This window comes from Muntiacus reevesi, chromosome 8 (assembly GCF_963930625.1).
Source record: "Muntiacus reevesi chromosome 8, mMunRee1.1, whole genome shotgun sequence".
In the NCBI taxonomy this organism is placed as follows: domain Eukaryota; kingdom Metazoa; phylum Chordata; class Mammalia; order Artiodactyla; family Cervidae; genus Muntiacus; species Muntiacus reevesi.
The window spans coordinates 7,498,424-7,515,693 of record NC_089256.1 but is presented as its reverse complement, the minus strand read 5'-3'; the positions used below and the strand labels follow the sequence as shown (position 1 = coordinate 7,515,693).

The 17,270-nt window shown below is 38.9% G+C and overlaps 1 protein-coding gene and 1 pseudogene across 2 annotated transcripts; both read left to right on the top strand.

Moving 5' to 3' along the window:
- Window positions 1-553: 553 nt before the first annotated feature.
- On the top strand, window positions 554-8,181 carry RNF7 (ring finger protein 7). 2 transcript variants are annotated; one of them, XM_065942934.1, is made up of 3 exons: window positions 554-1,460; window positions 4,954-5,001; window positions 7,281-8,181. In XM_065942934.1, the coding sequence occupies exons 1-3, from the start codon at window positions 1,293-1,295 to the stop codon at window positions 7,335-7,337; spliced, it is 273 nt and encodes a 90-aa protein (XP_065799006.1). In that variant the 5' UTR covers window positions 554-1,292; the 3' UTR covers window positions 7,338-8,181. The 2 variants fall into 2 exon arrangements, with proteins under 2 accessions (XP_065799006.1, XP_065799005.1); XM_065942933.1 differs by having other exon boundaries at window positions 1,160-1,467.
- Window positions 8,182-13,524: 5,343 nt separating this feature from the next.
- LOC136173860 (U6 spliceosomal RNA) lies at window positions 13,525-13,615 on the top strand (annotated as a pseudogene).
- The last annotated feature ends 3,655 nt before the right edge of the window (window positions 13,616-17,270 follow it).

Genomic DNA, 17,270 nt, shown 5'->3' with positions numbered 1-17,270 from the left:
GAAGAACCCTGGTTTCCACTGTCACCTTCTCAGAATAGCAGAATTACTTTTCTAAATTACTATAAATTACTTTTTATAATTTTTATAATAATTTTAATTAATTTAATATTATTAAATATTAATAATTATTTGTTTTAATTAATTTATTATAATATTATTTATAATATTTTTACAAATATAGCAGAATTACTATAAATTACATTTGGGGACTTCATTATTCCTACATATAAAAAATTAAACTACCTTTAAGTTTCTTAGAGTGTGGTCTCCAGGGTTCCTGGAATCCTTTCAGGGGACCAACAAGGTCAAAACTATTTACATACCAGTATTCATAGCTATGAGCTTCCCCGGTAGCTCAGCTGGTAAACAGTCCGCCTGCAATGCAGGAATCCCCGGTTCGATTCCTGGGTTGGGAAGATCTCCTGGAGAAGGGAATGGCTACACCACTCCAGTATTCTTGCCTGGAGAATCCTATTGACAGAGAAGCCTGGCGGGCTACAGTCCATGGTATCTGCAGAGTCGGACACGGCTGAGCACAGCACAGCCGTCATAGCTATTTCTCTTCATTCTCTCTTGTGAGTGTCCAATATAGGTATTCTAAGGATAACTTGTAATGGATTTCTTACTGTTTTGAAATGAATTAATATATTTTTTCCCGTTTTCTTAAAAAGGAAATACATATGTATAAGCGTGTATATGTACACATCCATCCTACACAAACAAAAGTTCTTAAATGTCCTTAAGTAATTTTTAAGTGTAAAGGGGTCCCGAGACCAAAAAATTTGAGAACCGTTGAACCAGATTCCTAGCTCGTCATTCATTCACTCAACAAATAACTGTTCCTCCCGAGGCTGCAGTTCTTAACGAAGGCGATGATCAAGAAATAGGCCCCGCTCCCAGGGCGTTTACATTTGAGAAGGACGGCAAACGAACATATCAACAAGACAGCTTCTAAAAGCGGTGTCATGAAGACATAAAACAGGACACGTGTTTCCTGCGCAGTGGAACCCTCCACCGCGCAGGGTCGGCCCGGGGTCTCTCAGCCCGCTGAGCTGGCCGGGCGTTGGGGACGTGAGTACCGGGAACCAGGACTCCGGGAAGCCGCTGGTGCCGGCGTGTGGTGACGTCACTGGGCCGCGCCAGCCAATCGCGGGCGCCGCCCCGTCCTAGACCCCCGCGGCGGCCCGCGGCCTGCGGGCGGCGCTGTGGCCCGTCGGGCGGCCCCACGGAGCCGCCATAGCCGCCCACCTCCCACGACCCAACGTCTCCGCCGCCGGCCCCGCGCCGCCGCTATGGCCGACGTGGAAGACGGTGAGGAACCCTGCGCCCTGTCGTCTCACTCGGGGAGCTCAGGATCCAAGTCGGGCGGCGACAAAATGTTCTCTCTCAAGAAGTGGAACGCTGTGGCCATGTGGAGCTGGGACGTGGAGTGCGATACGTGCGCCATCTGCAGGGTCCAGGTGATGGGTAAGCGCAGCACGCGAGGCCCCGGCTGTGCTGCGGCCTCCGCAGGCCGGGCTCCGGGCGTGGGGGGAAGGACCAAGCCTCCGAGAGACCGTTCCTGGAGGAGTGGGGGCGGGATCGCCCTGCCCTGGCGCCGGGAGACCGCGGGCCACGCCCGAGCTGCTGGTGATCCGAGGGCTGCGGCCGCTGCCAGGGGCCGAGGGGTCGTTCAGCAGACGACCTGTGCCGGGGACGGGTATTCTGGGAGAAAAGGGGGTGGCCGGAAGGACAATTGAACAAGGTCATTTCCAGTAGTGATCGGTGTGATCACAATAAAAGTAGGTGATTTAATGGGAGCTGGGAGGAACCACTTCGGTTTGTGTGGCCAGCGACGGCACCCTTTGCCGAAAACAAACCACACAGACGTCAAGGTCAAGGCCCTGAGTCAGCGGACCAGTCTGATGCTTCTGGTCACACACCAAAGTGATGCTCCGGAGTCATCTTCCACAAAAACGACCACTAGTCGTGCTCTGGAGAGGCGCAGGGAAGAAGAGTGTTCCTAGCCGTCCCCTTTCTGGATTGGCTACTGTTCTGCTGGCTTTTAAACCTGGATGATTCAAGATTGGTCAGATAGCACTCGGTTGGCTTGAACTAGAAGAATGTAAACCCTTTTATTCAGAGGCATGAAGCTTCATCTCTTTCCTGGCCACTCCCCATCCTAGCATTCCATCTCTTTGAGAAGGGTAGTGCCCTCAAATCCGGCCTTTATGGAAAGCCCTCTTTTGCAAACTTGTTACTTCTTTCTATGATATTTTTAATAAAAATATTGGACCAAGTGAAGCCTTTCAGAACAACTTCATCTCGTTGTGTTTTATATGGTCTCTGTTTTAAGCTCTTAGACGACCTTAAAAAAGAGTTGCTGTTTAAATGCACGTTATATTTTTAAATAGGGCATTTAAAACTACAGCATTTAAGAGCGCCTTAAATGTCATTTCTTGAAGGTAGCTGGAGAAAACTGAGGCTTCTGTAGTTTGAGAACTTTGTCTTGCACAGAAAAATGAGACAGTTGGAGAAAATAACTTAAAAAAGTGGCTTTCCCTTCTTGAGCATTGAAAATTCAGACCTACCAGAAACAAGAGGTTTCTCAGTTTACTCTCTCTGTAGGATGCGCTTATGTTTTTCATTCGTAGGAATTTGTTTTAAAGAGAATTTGCAACTATGGGATTCAAATTTTTTTTTTTACTTTTTAAAAGAACTAGATTTCAGATGTGATCCACTTATTTTGTATATCAGGTTTTTAGGTACTTAGTTTTTGGGCCTACAATACAGCCCCCTTGCCCTAACCCTTTCTTGAAAGCTAGAATCATAACTTCCAGTTTGAGGGATTTTTGTTCTTTTTAGTTTAAAAAATTTTTCCTAAAAGAGCATTTTATTTTCTCCCCAAAGAAAAAATTTAAATTAGTAGGTAGAAATGCAAAATATAAAATAATAGTTGAAAGTTTCAAGAAATAAACGTTACTGGGATATTTAAGGTAAGTCAAAGTATGGGCTATAAATGACTCACTGCTCACATTAACTTTCTAATTATAGCAAGTATTTGGCTACTGTGGATTAATGTTGCAGATTTACAACAGCTGTACTTTGGGTTCAGGAAAGTATTCTGGGCTAGACCTCTGTATTTTGTTTATGAGGTGTTAAAACCCATTTAGTGGTCAGGTGACAGCAGAAGGAAGTTTGTTTTCTAGCATCATTCTAAAAGGTGTTACTGTACTCCTTAGAAGTGCGCTGTTTTAGATAGTAAGAACATCATCAAAAGAAAATGTTTTCTTTTATCTGAAACTTTAGGAATTTTTATCCGTTCAGGTCAGTTATTGATAAGTGAATCTAAATCAAAGCTGTAGGCATGATTCAGAGACTTCTAGATTCTATAACTTAATCCTGTGTCCTTGATATTTGAATTCATCTCATACACCTAAATGATGGGTTATAACTTCTTGATCTAAGAGTTTCCAGTCAGTCCATTCTAATGTAGTTAACACACTTTTCCTTGGTTTCCCCTCTGCCTACTGTATTGTGAAAGGAGCAGCTAGCAGGCACCAGTGAGGAAGAGGGGACTAGCTTTGCTTGTACTGTCAAGGGTTAAAGAGCCAGAGTAACCTTCCACAGCTATCTGTTAACTTGGACGTTTGACATAACTTTCTGGAGCCTTGTTTTCCTAATTTGTAAAAGAGACTGTTGGGATCATGAACTCTAATTCCGTGACTGCACAGAACCAGAGGCATGTCTTCCCCCTTATATCATGATGCTTGCGATATTTAGTTGTTTACCTATCCACTTTCCCATTTACTGGTGAGACCAGGGACCCAGACTCGGTCATTTTGGTGGCCCCCGGGCATTACTCTTTGCACAGGGTAGATACTCAGTAACTGTGAAATTGAAGAAAGCCTCAGGAGGCAGTGGTTGTTTTTAATCCACACTGAAGAGGCCAGGGTGGTGTGTTTTTTTAAGGGTAAGAGCATGCAGAGAGGGGCAAACAAATGCCTGAGCGTAATCCAGTGTAAGAAAAGAAGCAGGCTTCAACTCTATCCTGTTTCTATTTTTATAGAATTTTTCTCTAGTTCATATTAAAATCTATTTTTTTTCTGTTTATTTGAACTTACTTTCACTCAACTTTGCCTGCTTTCAGCTAGTGAGTGAGTCCATTTCTTTGGTTCCTAAAATATTCTATATTACCTTCTTCACCAAGCAAATGGTAGTACAGACTGAATTTTGAAAACTTCTAGTATATCCTTTTGGTTCCCATTCCTCATGTTTACTCCCAGGTAATTTATTAAAATACTTTACCGTTGTTGGGTAAATGCTTTGGGCTCAGATTATTTGTAAAGGGAGCATTTCCTTAAAAAGAAAAAATAAGAGAGAGAACCTAATATTTAGGACTTTTTATTTTATTTTATTTTTTGAATTTTTTAAATTTAATTTTTATGTAGGTTATACAGTCACAACTTCAAAACTTGAGAAAGTATGCAATGAAAAACCCCTTCCCATTCCATCTCCTCCCAGATGAACTTTATTATTAGTTTCTTGAATATCCTTCTAGAGTTTCTATATATATTTAAGCAAATACCAATATATATGTATGGCTTATTTAAAAGGATGTCTTGAAAATAAACTATGCATAAAATTGATCTGTGTGCATGTGCCCAGTGAGTAATATAGTGGAATATAGCTTATTTTTCCCTAGTGGTTACATCCACTGTCAGGACATCTTTTCATCAGCACTTGTAAAAATAAAGGGTCTTGGGAAATTGCTCCTGGTCATAAGTAAATTAGTAGAGTGCCTTGTACTTTATTCATCTTTAAGCAGTTATGTTCAGATGAGAAATTAATAGTATGAGTCTTTTAATCTACATCTCTAACCCTTTGGGCCTTTTATTTGACTTTGAAGTGTATGGGGTTTTAAAAATTGCATTCTGAGCATCAGAATGAGAATTGCTATTTGTTTACTTTTAGATGCCTGCCTTAGATGTCAAGCTGAAAACAAACAAGAGGATTGTGTTGGTATGTTGTAATTTTGTTCTGCTTTTTCAACTGAAGGTTTTCTCTCAGTGGGGATGTTTGAATTTGCAATTAAGATTGGCTTTATCAATACACAAAAATAAACTGTAAAACAGTGATTCATAATTAATATAAAATGTGTTGGTTCTCAAAGGGTCTTAATGGGATTATCTGTAAGTCCTTTAATTGCTTGTAATTCAGAAGACTTGGTTATATATTATAGACATGGGCATGGTAAACATTTTAATAATCAAAAAAGAAATATATTTTCTTCTATTAAGAAAAATATAAAATAAGGAATTTGCGAAAACATCCTTTAAATTTTGAGTATGTTACAGGTTAGTTTTGGTCAGTCAGGATTTTGTTCTAACAAAGCATTTCAGTTTTCAGTACTCTTATGATCCAGTATTTAACTTTTCTACTAAGGTGAAAATAATTCTAAATCTCCAGATTCCTTTGGATGTAGTTTATTGATAGAAATCTGTTCAATTTTACTTACATGTGGTACTACAATAGTTGTCTTAGGGGGAGAAAAAGTTGTCTTAGGTTAAATATTGTAAGCAACTCAGATTTTTATGCCCTAGCTCTTGAGGTCATCACTTCTAAGATTGCTATATAAAAGTGTATAAAGATTTTCCTGGAATGAAAGGTTAACTTTGTACTTTTGTTTGTGTGGTTTACATACAGCTTCTGAGTGATTCATGTAGTTTTAATCAAATCCTGTTTCTTTCTTCTGAAAGACTTAGAATGAGTCCTCCTAGCTTCCAACCCCTACAACTAATTTTCATTAAAAGGTTTTTTTTTCCTTCTTTCATTGTTCTGTTATATAGCTAAGTTGGTCAAGCAAGGGACAAATGAAGCCCATGTTTGAGGTGATTTCCCTTGATTTAAATTTTTTCTTTGAGGCTGTTTTAAAAATATTAATTTGAGAATTGTGAGGGGTAGGCCAGCTATCTTTGATCACAGAGAGGCCCTTTTTTTCTTGAAATAGACCTCTCTTTCAAAGCCAGCCACTTTGAAAATTCCATTCTGTTTGTCACATGAGGAAATGCACTGCCTATGAATGACTTAACCCAAATCATCACCACTTCCAGAAAACAGTTCAGAGGTACCACTAATAATGTTTAGAAGCATGCCACCTATTTATAGTAGCCTGCTATGAGCCGAAAACATTTAAAACTCAACATATCTTGGTAGATAAAACTCAGAAGGGGACTTCTCTGGTGACTCAGTGGTAAGAAATCCCCCTGCCAGTGCAGAAGACAGTGTCTGATCCCTGGTCCGGCAGGATCCCACATGCTGTGGAGCAACTAAGCCCACGTGCCACAACTACTGAGCCTGTGCTCTGAAGCCCAAACGCCTAGAGCCCGTGCTCTGTAACAAGAGAAACCATGGCAATGAGAAGTCCATGCATCATAACTAGAGAGTAGCCTTGGCTTGCCACAATTAGAGAAAAAGCCCAAGCAGCAACAAAGACCAGCACAACCAAAAATAAAGAAAGAAAGAAAATTTAAAAATCAGGAGGACATTTTTCAATAAACTAACTTAAAGGCCCAAAATGTCTCCAAGGTCAATGCATGCATGGGTGGAGTGGTTTGGTATCTAAGGAAGACTCATCTCTTAGGGCTTCCCTGGTGGTGCTAGTAAAGAACCTGCCTGCCAGTGCAGGAGGCACAGGAGATGTGGGTTCCATCCCTGAGTCTGAAAGATCCCTTGGATAAGGGCCTGGAAATCCACTCCAGTATTCTTGCCTGGAGAATCCCATGGACAGAGGAGCCTGGCAGGCTACAGTCCATAGGGTTACAAGGAGTCAAATACAAGTGAACCGACTTAGTACACACACAGGTCTTTTAATCTCCCAACGTGAGAAGGACTGACAGCATGGGGAGCTGCGTGGGAGTCAGAAGCCACCGCAGCAGCCTCAGATTCTAACAGTGATGTCAGGTTTCCAAGCATGGTGCCTTACCTCATTTTTTTTCTTCATTTGGCTGCACTGGGTTTTAGTTGTGGCATGCGGAATCTAGTTCCCTGACCAGGGATTGAACCCCAGGCCCCCTATATTGGGAGCACAGAGTCTTAGCCACTGGACCACCAGGGAAGTCCCCTTACCTCATTTTTAAAGTGTAATTTCTATATGTAAGGTTCTTTTTCTTTATGACTAAAAAAAATTATTTTGGCCAGATTTAAGGTTATGAACCATAATTATTACATAATAAAATAGAATTTTGAGCTCAGTAAGTTAAATTGAAGTATGTAATGTCAGATATTCTTTTTTTTCCCAGTTGTCTGGGGAGAATGTAATCATTCCTTCCACAACTGCTGCATGTCCTTGTGGGTGAAACAGAACAATCGCTGCCCTCTCTGCCAGCAGGACTGGGTGGTCCAGAGAATCGGGAAGTGAGAGCAAACGAAGGTGTTCTTCATGCTCAGAGCCCTGGTGGATGTTGTTATCAATTGCTCTACAGAGGCTAGAACTCTCCAGGGGACTAATTCTTCGAATAGGAGATGGATCTGTGATCTTTTGGGACTCATCAAAGGCATGGTTTAGCCTTTTTCAGTTTTATTTTCAGAAATTCTCTGCAATTAAGATAATTTATTAAGGATGGTCTTTCCTACCTCTGGTATGTGTCTCACACACTGCTTAAAAGTGCTATAAAGGAGAGGACTATACATTGAACAACCTTCATAATTTACTTACCGATATCCAAGGAGTTATTGAAGCGGTTCCATTCAGAAGAGAATTTTTTGCATGCTTATGGTTGATCAGTTTTTTAAAAAGACAATGTTACAGTAACAAATAAAGTACAGTTTAAAACCTAGTTCTTATCCTTAATATGTTCCTAATATTTATTTTTGGCAGGGGGGAGGATAATTAATGAAATTTTTATCTGATACAATTTTAAGTTTGGACCAGGGAACAGGGTAAATAAAATTTAACCTTTGGGTATATGGGATTTCAAGTGTCTTTATAATCCTCTCTCTCTGACTCATCGAGAAAACCTAGATCTGCACTCACCTAGTGAGTGGTAAAGGACAGAAGTTTTTTCAGCTTCTGGTTGTATTGTGTTATAATTTAACTGTGTTTTAGGTGGAATGTTAAGGGGAAAATGTTTACCATTGTCACATTGGGTCAAAAAGTTAATTTTACCACATGATGTTTTAATAAATGGTTTATTATGTTTACCTCATTTGAATTGTCATTCTTGCAAGTTTATGCTCAACTTTCAACTTAAACTAATTTGGCAAGTGAATGCTTTTGTTTAATTTGAAAAAATATTAATTTGCTCTTTCTTTGGTGATAATAAAATTTTATTAATAACTTTATTACCTGCAACATAAGTGTAAGAAAATACTTAAATTTTATCAAGTCAATTCACATTCAATGGAAATATCTTAGGATAATTTAGGAACCACAAGTTCATTTTGAATTTTTCATAACATAGGCTATTGCAATGCATTTAGAAAACTAAAATCTTGAAATCTTAACCATTCACTTCTGCAGTTGTGGAGTTTGCCAGTCTGAATCTTTTTGAATCTAAGGAATGTGGATACATAAAAGAATATTAAAAGTATAATAATTAAAATAAAAATTAGAATTCTGTATGCTTTCAACTTACCATTAGATTTCTTGTAAATTTTGCTTTATTATTCTTTTCACAATTAGCTACTGAAAGAATTAATTACAGTATACAATTATGTTTGGATTTTTTTTAATGTTTGGACCATTTGAATGTGTTTCTTGTGCAATAAGCTATTTTAGGCTCTCTTTTACCTTCTTAAAAGGTGGTGTCTATAAAATGTGAACCAAATATTTGGCTTTGCAATAAAGAGAGAAATAGTAAGAATGTTGAGTTATTTCAGTCTGTAGGACAGTATGTAAAGGAAATCCGGAGAATGGTTACCATCATATAAGTTGAATTTTCCACACAGCAAAACCACGGGCCCATCTCCTAACAAAGCTCTGTTTCTATTACACGTCAGTATCTGAGGGTAGAAGAGGAGGAGGGACTGGGACAATACAGCCCTGATCCTACCCATCTGGGGTGGTATCAGCTCATCTGCATAGCCATCTGAAAGTTGAATATACGTTGTTTCATCAGAAAGGACGCACTGTGACGTGAGTTCAAGTGCAAAAGTTAAGCATTGAACAGGTTTTTCCTTCCATTTGGTTAAACAGTGTTGAATTTTACCTCACTAGTGTATTGGAAACACATCTGTGATCTTGGGCTATTTAATTTTCTGTCTCTGCAAGTTGTATTCTTGTATTACAGCTGACATCTAAGTAGATATCATCCTACCAAGCCCATTACTGGCTTTTTAATAAAATACGTTCTCTTTCCTCTCCTGCAGTAAAATAACGTAAATGTCTCCACACATAATTAAAATGTATATAGTAATAATTGAATTGTAATATAAAGTAGAAATGAAAGTATAATTCATTTCTTTTTCAGTATGTAAATTCTTAGACACAATTATACCAGAAGACATAATGAAGTAGGCTGATGAGTGTGTGTCTGTGTGTGTGTGTGTGATCACTCCTGGAAGACAGCAACAATGTAGACTGCTGTGACTCAGAAACGTGAGGAGCTTTTCCATTGATAAGACATTTTTCTCCTAAGATGGTGGATTGTACTAGTAAAGTTCTGAACAAAACGTGTACAATCTTGATTTACATCTTAATTGCATATTTGGGAACTTCAGTGGATTTTAAAGCGAGGCAGAACTGTGCTTTGTGTCTGCATGTAGAAAGAAATTAGATTCTAGCCACAGATACTCATAGATTTTCCTACGACATGAGTGGACATTTGAAAGTCACGTAGGATGTTGAACTCTTTCTTCCTATGAGACTCTACATGTTACAAGATATCACACTTCCCGGCTTCCACTCACCAAACACCAGTGGTGCCATCGATCCTTGTGCCATCCAAAGAAAACATTTCCAAAACATCCCCTTTAGAGGTAGCATTGGCTGTTTGGAGGGACCCTGGTTTCAGTGCTTGTACTGACGTATTGCAACGTATTCTTTGCTGCCACTATTTCGGAGAAACATGCTAATACGACACAGAAAATACATTGTTTTAAATATATAGGGTTCAGAATCTTGAATAACTGCTATTCTAAAGAGTTCATAGAGCCAAATCTTACTGATCCATGCCCTGTTCTCTAAAGGTATGAACCACTATTAAATTAGTGTGCGATACCTGGGATACACGTGATGGTGAATATTCACTTTAGGCTTAAAGAATAAGCCTTAAATTATTTAAATGAAGCTAATATAGAAAGCTTTTAGGATCAGAAAAAAGTGTCTTAAGTGTTTCTTTAGAAGTTTAGTAGACATCTGATAAGAAAGGAAATATTAAAACAATGCTTTGTTGCTTTTCAGAATATTGCCAAGGGCTATCTTTGAGTAAGGCTCTGAAAAGAAAGAAAAATTCCATGTTTACTTTAGTGAGTCCTTATTTTTAAAAATATTACTGATTTGGATGTAAGGAAAATTAGAGTTAAATACAAATAAATGTAAGATTTCTATATTGGATGTTTGAATGGTGTAACAAAATACATGAGAAATGCTTACATGATGGTTCTTCCATAGCCATCTTTATGTCATTACATTTCTACCATGGTCAGGCTTTGTTCAACAAAAATACGTCTTACAGGAAAAGTCTTTTCTCTACATTTTGATGAGTATAAAGCCTGAGAGCTGAAACTCTAGTGCCAGAATACCTGGATTTGCATCCCAGTGCCAACGTTTTCTTGTGTGACCTTGAACAAGTTACTTCTCCCTTTACTTAAGTTTCCTCATGTATAATGTAGATAACAATAACAATACCTCCCTTATCAGATCGTTTTGAGGACCAAATGTATTAATACAAATGTAAAACTGAAAACAGCTTCTAGTGCATGGTAAGTGCTACTGTTTACTTCATTTTAGTGATTTCTGGAAGATGCTTTAACAGAAGTGGAACTTTTAAAAATAATGTGCTTTTGGTTATGGGGTAAAACATTCCTAACTGTTCTGAATAAAAGTATTGTGAGGAAAAATTGTTATAAACAGATTTCTTGTAGCGCTGTGAGCTTTTGTGGAGGATGGTAATGAGACCTTCATGACTTGCCTGTTACATTTTTTTCTAATTCATGTCAACAAGATTTCTAGATTTTATATTAAGAAAAGGTTTTATAAATGTTGAGCTCTCTTTAATTTTAGGTATCCCATCTCAGTAGAAATATTTCATCAGACCTTGCAGATACGAATATAGCAGTACATTTAAAAATTTTTATTGAAGTACAGTTGATTTACAATGTTGTGTTAATTTCTGCGGTACAGCAAAGTGATTCAGTTTTGTGTATGAACGTAGGTTGCAAAGTGTCAGTCTCTTTGCAACCCCACGGACTGTAGCCCACCAGGCACCACTGTCCTTGGAATTCTCCAGGCAAAAATAAAGGAGTGGGTTGCCATTCCCCTCTCCAGGGGTTATTCCCAACCCAGGGATCAAACTCAGGTCTCCTGCATTGCAGGCGGATTCTTTACCTCTGAGCCACCAGGGAAGCCCGTATAAAGTTCCCTGTGATACATAGGACCTTGTTGTTTATCTATTCTATGTTTAATAGTTTGCATCTGCTAATCCCAAACTCCCAATTCATCCCTCCCTCCCCACACCTCCCCCTTGGCAACCACAAATCTGTTCTCTGTTATCAAGCAGTACATTTTTTGACCACTTGATTTGGGGCGTATCCACACATTTAGAAAAAACGATCTTTTTTGATTGCTCTCGGTTTTCATCTTCCTAGATTTTCTAGGAATAAGCTTTATGATCAATCTGATACTTTCTCTTGCCCATGCACTTGATAAACCTGAGTCACTGGTTGGAACTCAAGCTGCTTTTCCCAGGTTGGCTGAAAATAAGCTTTCCTGAGTGGCTGTAGCTGCCATGCAGCATAGTAGTAAGACCACCTGTTTTGAAGCCGCTCAGCCTGGCTTGGAATCACAGCTGTATCTGTGTGATATAGCACAAAGTCCTTAACTTCTTTGTGCCTATTTCCTCACCTAAAATGGAATAACAATATTATCTACCTCATAGAGCTGCTGTGAAGATTGAATGAATTAGTGCATGTTAACTGCCTAGAACAATGCCTGAAACAGAGTACACACTCCATAAATGGTAGCCTTCATTGTATTGTATTAGCCAAAAGGTTCCTTTGGATTTTTCTGCAAGGTGTTACGAAAAACCTGAAGGAAATTTTAGCCAACCCAGTAGATCACTACTGCCATTGCAGACCTCTGCCTTAATTAGAGAATGGCCTTTCAGAAAGGCTTGTTTGCTTCTTGTAAGAATCCTGATGTTTGTGTGTCCCTACAATGTGTAAAGAACTGTCAACATGGGTTTTTAGAAGAATGGTTTTCAACCTTTTTTTTAACCACCTCAACACATCTGAAAAGCACATTTCATCAGTAACAATGGGATCTCCCAGAAAGATTTTCAAAATAGGATGTGTGTAGCAGACAGGCAGCGAGGAGAGTTAGGAAAAACTGCCCAGATGACAATCTTAGGTAAAAATTTTGGAACTGGAACTTCCCTGGTTGTCCAGTGTTAAGACTCCGAGCTTCCAATCTGAGGGGCTCGGGTGTCATCCCTGGTTGGGGAACTAAGATTCTACATGCTATTTACTCACCTTGGCCAAGAAAAAAGAAAAAGTTGGAACTATTTTAGCACAGATGAAATGTTCTATGCCAGTTGAATTTTATCCTAGCCTCTAAGAAGATGCCTACTGTCTTAACTTATTGGAACTTACAAAGAAAATATAAATTCTTTGTACCAAAATTTTAGTGTAATAGAATAATCACAATTCTTGCCAGACCACCAGGATGTGACTTTATAAATCCAAATAATACATAGCATAAAACAAGCTTTGTGTGGTTGTTGTAATAGCAACTCTTAGACCTTTATTGTACATTAAACCCTACAATGCTAACTACTCCTCTACTTTTTCTCTACTTTTATAAAAAGTTACATATAACATTGTAAATGTGTGTGCACACTCAGTCATGTCCAACTCTTTTCAACCCCAGCCCTCCAGGCTCCTCTGTCGATGTAATTTTCCAGGCCAGAATACTGGAATCCCCTCCTCCAGGGGATCTTCCCTACCCAGGGATCAAACCCCAGTCTCTTGCATCTCCTGCATTGGCAGGCGGATTCTTTACCACTGTGCCACTTGGGAATAACATTACATATTTATAATAAAATTTTATTATTTATTGCTTGCCATACCAATAGAAAGAATCTGAATACAAATAAGTTTTCTCTCTTCAGAGGTGGCAGGTCTGTTAGGGAGTGTTAGATTTACAATAGCATGTGGAGTAGAATGTAATGTACCTTGTAAGAGACACTCAGTGCTCTAGGAATTAGAAGGGACATAACACATTCTCTTGCAACATATACAGTACAATCAGCCATCCATATCTGCGGCTCCTACATCCAGGATTCAACCAACCAGGGCAAAAGTATTCTCAAAAAAAAAAAAAAAAAATTTACAGAAAGCTCCAAAAAATGATAAGAGAAGATTAGTATGGCCCCTGAGCAAGAATGACACGCCAATACATGAAGCACTCCATAGTTTTCAATCACAAAAAAAACCCCCAAAAATCTCCAAAAAGACATCACCTTTGGTTCTATCAACACTCCACACACCCTCATATTTGCCTGGTAGTAACCTTCTATGTAAGGTAAGGGGAGAAGGGGGCCTGCCCATGGACAAATCAGACTCCCTTAAGGAAGAAAAGATGTGAAATCATTTCTTTCTTGAAGGGTATAGATCTGTTCTGTTTAGTAGTGTCACTACTACAGTCATCAAGACAGTATGATACTGGCACAAAAATAGAAATATAGAACAATGGAACAAGATAGAAATTCCAGAGATAAATCCATGTACCCATGGTCATCTTATCTTTGACAAAGGAGGCAAAAATATACAATGCAGAAAAGACACTCTCTTCAATAAGTGGTGCTGGGAAAACTAGGCAGCTACATGTAAAAGGATGAAATCAGAACACTTCCTAACACTATACACAAAAATAAATTCAAGATGGATTAACGACCTAAATGTAGGACCAGAAACTATAAAACTCTTCATGGAAAACATAAGCAAAACACTCTGACGTAAACCACAGCAAGATCCTCTATGACCCACCTCCTAGTGTAATGGAAATAAAAAATTAAGTAAGAAAATGGGACCAAATTATACTTAGAAGCTTTTGCACAACGAAGGAAACTAAGCAAGGTGAAAAGGCAAACCTCAGAATGGGAGAAAATAACAGCAAGTGAAACAATTGACATTAATCTCCAGAATATACAAGCAGCTCATGAAGTTCAATACCGGAAAAACAAACAACCCAATCAAAAAGTGGGCAGAAGACCTAAACAGACATTTCTCCAAAGACATACAGATGGCCAATAAACAATAAAAGATGCTCAGCATTGCTCATTATTAGAGAAATACAAATCAAAACTACAATGAGGTATTATCTCACACCTGTCACAATGGCCATCATCAGAAAGTCCACAATCAATGCTGGAGAGGGCATGGAGAAAAGAGAACCATTTTGCACTGTTGGTGGAAATACAAATTGACACAGCCACAATGGAGAACAGTATGGCTATTCCTTAAAAAACTAGGAATAAAACAACCGTATGATGCAGCAATCCCACTACTGGCCTTATAACCTTACCTTATAACCGATTATGTCTTTTTCATAATTGAAAAAGACACATGTTCACTGCAGCATTATTTACAATAGCTAAGACATGGAAGCAGCCTAGATGTCCTTTGACAGATGAATGGATAGGGAAGTTGTGGTACATATATACAATAGAATATTATTCAGCTATAAAAAGGAATGTATTTGAGTTGGTTCTAATGAGATGGAGGAACCTAGAGCCTATTATACAATGTGAAGTTAAGTCAGAAAGAAAGACAAATATTGTATATTAATTCATATGTATGGAGTCAAGAAAGATGGTACTGATGAACCTATCTACAGGGCAGCAGTGGAGATGCAGACACAAAGAACAGACTTTTGGACACAGTTGGGGAGAAAGAAAGTGGGGTGATTGAGAGAGTAGCATTGAAAAGTACATATTGCCATATGTAGAGTAGATAGCCTGTGGGAATTTTCTGTATGACGAAGGGAGCCCAAAGCCAGTGCCTTGTGACCAGCTAGAGGGTGGGGTGGGGAGGGAGGGGGGAGGCAGGCTCAGGAAGGGGGGACATATCTATACCTATGGCTGATTCATGTTGATGCATGGCAGAAAACATCACAGTATTGTAATGATCCCCCAATTTAAAATAAAAGTGTAAAAAAATAGTGTAGCTACTAGCCAATAAATTTAAATTAATTAAAGTAAAGCTTTAAATTCAGTCCTTTTGTTACACCAGCCACATTTCAAGAGCCCAGCAGTAGCGTATGGGTGATGGCTTCTATACTGGATATCACAAACAGAACATTTCCCTCATGCGAGAAAGTTCTATAGGACAGTGTTGGTATAGACCATCCATTTTATAAGGTCTTTCCATCAGAATGGGTCTTTCCATTAGGTCTTTCCATGGGAGCCTTAGGTATATTAAATTCTGTTTTAAGTGTCCTTCCACCTTCCCTTTAAAAGATTATCTCTGGAAACTAGAATGTTGAACATGAGTCTTATTTTACTAATTAAATATTACCCTTGACAAAAAAGAAAGAATTAAACATTTTAAAAATATTTACTTTTTGAAGTATAGCTGATTTACTGTGTTGTGATAATTTCTACTATTATGGTAAAGTGATTCAGTCATATTTATATATATACACACGCATGTAAGGCCCTGGTGACTCAGACAGAAAAGAGTCTGCCTACAGTGCAGGAGACCTGGGTTCGATCCCTGGGTCAGGAAGAGCCCTGGGAGAAGGAAATGGCAACCCACTCCAGTATTCTTGCCTGGAAAATTCCATGGACAGAGGAGCATAGCAGGCTACAGTTCATGGGATAGCAAAGAGTCGGACATGACTGAGCAGCTAAAATGATAAGCCTATATACTTTTCCATTATGGTTTATCACGTAAATCATATGTATTTTACTGTGCTATACAGTAGGACCTTGTTGTTTATTCATTCTATATAAAATAGTTTGTATCTGGCAATACCAAACTCCCACTCCATTCCTTCCCCACCCCACCTACCCTTGGCAAGCACAAGTCTGTTTTCTATGTCTGTGAGTCAGTTTCTGTTTCATAGATACGTTCATTTGTGTTGTATTTTAGATTCTATTAATACATATAAGTTATATCGTATAGTATTTGCTTTTTTCTTTCTGATTGACTTCACTTAACACGATAATCTCTAGGTCCATCCATGTTGCTATAAATGGCATGATTTCATTCTTTTTATGGTTCAGCAATAGTCCATTATATATATGTATTTAGTTTTTATGCTGTCAAATTGCTTCAGTTATCTCTGACTCTTCACCACCAAAGGGCTATAGCCCACAAGGCTCCTCTGTCCATGGGATTCTCCAGGCAAGAATACTGGAGTGGGTTGCCATGCCCTCCTCCAGAGGATCTTCCTGACCCAGGGATCAAACTCTTCTCTTACATCTCCTTCATTGGCAGGCAGGTTTTTTACCACTCGCCCCACATGGGAAGCCCCATATAGTTGTCACGTGATCCTGCAATCCTATTCCTGGTCATATATATATAAAACTGTAAATTCAAGTACCTGCTTCTATGTCCTTGATGGATTTGTAGCAACGGGACACTTGGCAATGTCCGGGGACATCTGCAGTTGTCACAGCCAGGATCAGGGGTGCTACTGGCATCTAGGGTGTTACTGGCATCTAGTGGGTAGAAGCCAGGGATGCTGCTCAACACTCAACAGAGCACAGGACGTCCCTCACAACAAAGGATTATGGGGCCCCATGGCTCTGAGGGTGAGAAATCCTGGTTAATGCTAATTTATATACATTTTGATAATTTTTTTTGAGAAGGTAGAAGTCCCTATTAGAATCCTGCTGAAACAGGACCATGATAAACCTTGTATAACACGATGTGCCAAATTCTCTTCTAAGAGCTTTACATGTATTAATTCACTTAATCCTCACAAAACCCTTCTCTGTTATCATTAACTCTGGGTTTCTCTGGCTAAGGAAACATAGACACAAGAAGCCAAGTATTGCTATGGACTAAATTAATTATATGTTAATATAATTAATTATATATGTTAAATTTATTTATATGTTAAAAAA

Excerpts from the sequence above, each read along its gene's own strand:
- RNF7 (XM_065942933.1), top strand. The coding sequence starts at position 1,293 with ATGGCCGACGTGGAAGACGGTGAGGAACCCTGCGCCCTGTCGTCTCAC. Across the intron at positions 1,468-4,953 it reads CTGCAGGGTCCAGGTGATGG|ATGCCTGCCTTAGATGTCAA; the intron begins GTAAGCGCAGCA and ends GTTTACTTTTAG. Across the intron at positions 5,002-7,280 it reads CAAACAAGAGGATTGTGTTG|TTGTCTGGGGAGAATGTAAT; the intron begins GTATGTTGTAAT and ends TTTTTTTCCCAG.